Source organism: Penaeus monodon, chromosome 15 (assembly GCF_015228065.2).
Source record: "Penaeus monodon isolate SGIC_2016 chromosome 15, NSTDA_Pmon_1, whole genome shotgun sequence".
Lineage (NCBI taxonomy): Eukaryota > Metazoa > Arthropoda > Malacostraca > Decapoda > Penaeidae > Penaeus > Penaeus monodon.
The window spans coordinates 36,937,345-36,938,060 of record NC_051400.1 but is presented as its reverse complement, the minus strand read 5'-3'; the positions used below and the strand labels follow the sequence as shown (position 1 = coordinate 36,938,060).

At 43.4% G+C, this 716-nt stretch overlaps 1 protein-coding gene across 1 annotated transcript in view; it reads left to right on the top strand.

Annotated features, from left to right (window-relative positions):
• Positions 1 to 716, top strand: part of LOC119582004 (isocitrate dehydrogenase [NADP] cytoplasmic-like) — an 8,553-nt gene that overhangs the window by 2,763 nt on the left and 5,074 nt on the right. Inside the window, 2 exon segments of the mRNA XM_037930200.1 lie at positions 56 to 289; positions 429 to 589. Coding sequence (XP_037786128.1) covers positions 56 to 289; positions 429 to 589 — 395 coding nt within the window.

Genomic DNA, 716 nt, shown 5'->3' with positions numbered 1-716 from the left:
ACTTCTATTTGTTTTCCATCCTCCAGAGATCTTAAATGCATTTGTTTATCTTCAGGTGGACCTGTTGTGGAGATGCTGGGGGATGAGATGACCCGGATCATCTGGGACCTCATCAAGGAGAAGCTCATCTTGCCCTTCCTAGATGTGGAGCTTCACACCTTTGACCTGGGCATGGAGAACCGTGATGCTACAGATGATAAGGTCACAACTGACTGTGCCCAAGCAATCAAGAAGTACAGCGTGGGCATCAAGTGTGCTACCATCACCCCTGATGAGAAGAGAGTGGAAGGTCAGTGTAGTAGTGCTGTTAGTGAGGAAGATTTAAAGTAGCTCATGTGAAACAAGAAGTCTGTAATGATAGTAGTGGTTGCAGTTTTGTTACTCTAGCCTGTTGCATAATTATAATCAAATTCCTCCTCTCCCTCCAGAATTTAAGTTGAAGAAAATGTGGAAGTCCCCAAATGGCACCATCCGCAACATCCTTGGTGGCACTGTGTTCAGAGAAGCCATCATCTGCAAGAACATCCCCCGCCTTGTGCCTGGCTGGCAAAAGCCTATCGTCATTGGTCGTCATGCACATGCTGATCAAGTGAGTTGAGTTTCATACTGTTTTGAGTGCAAATAGCTTAAATTGTAAAGTAGTTGAGTTCATTAATTCATTTTGAGTAATCATTATTTGACGTCAAAATGGCAAGTTTCTTTACTCATTAAGGTTG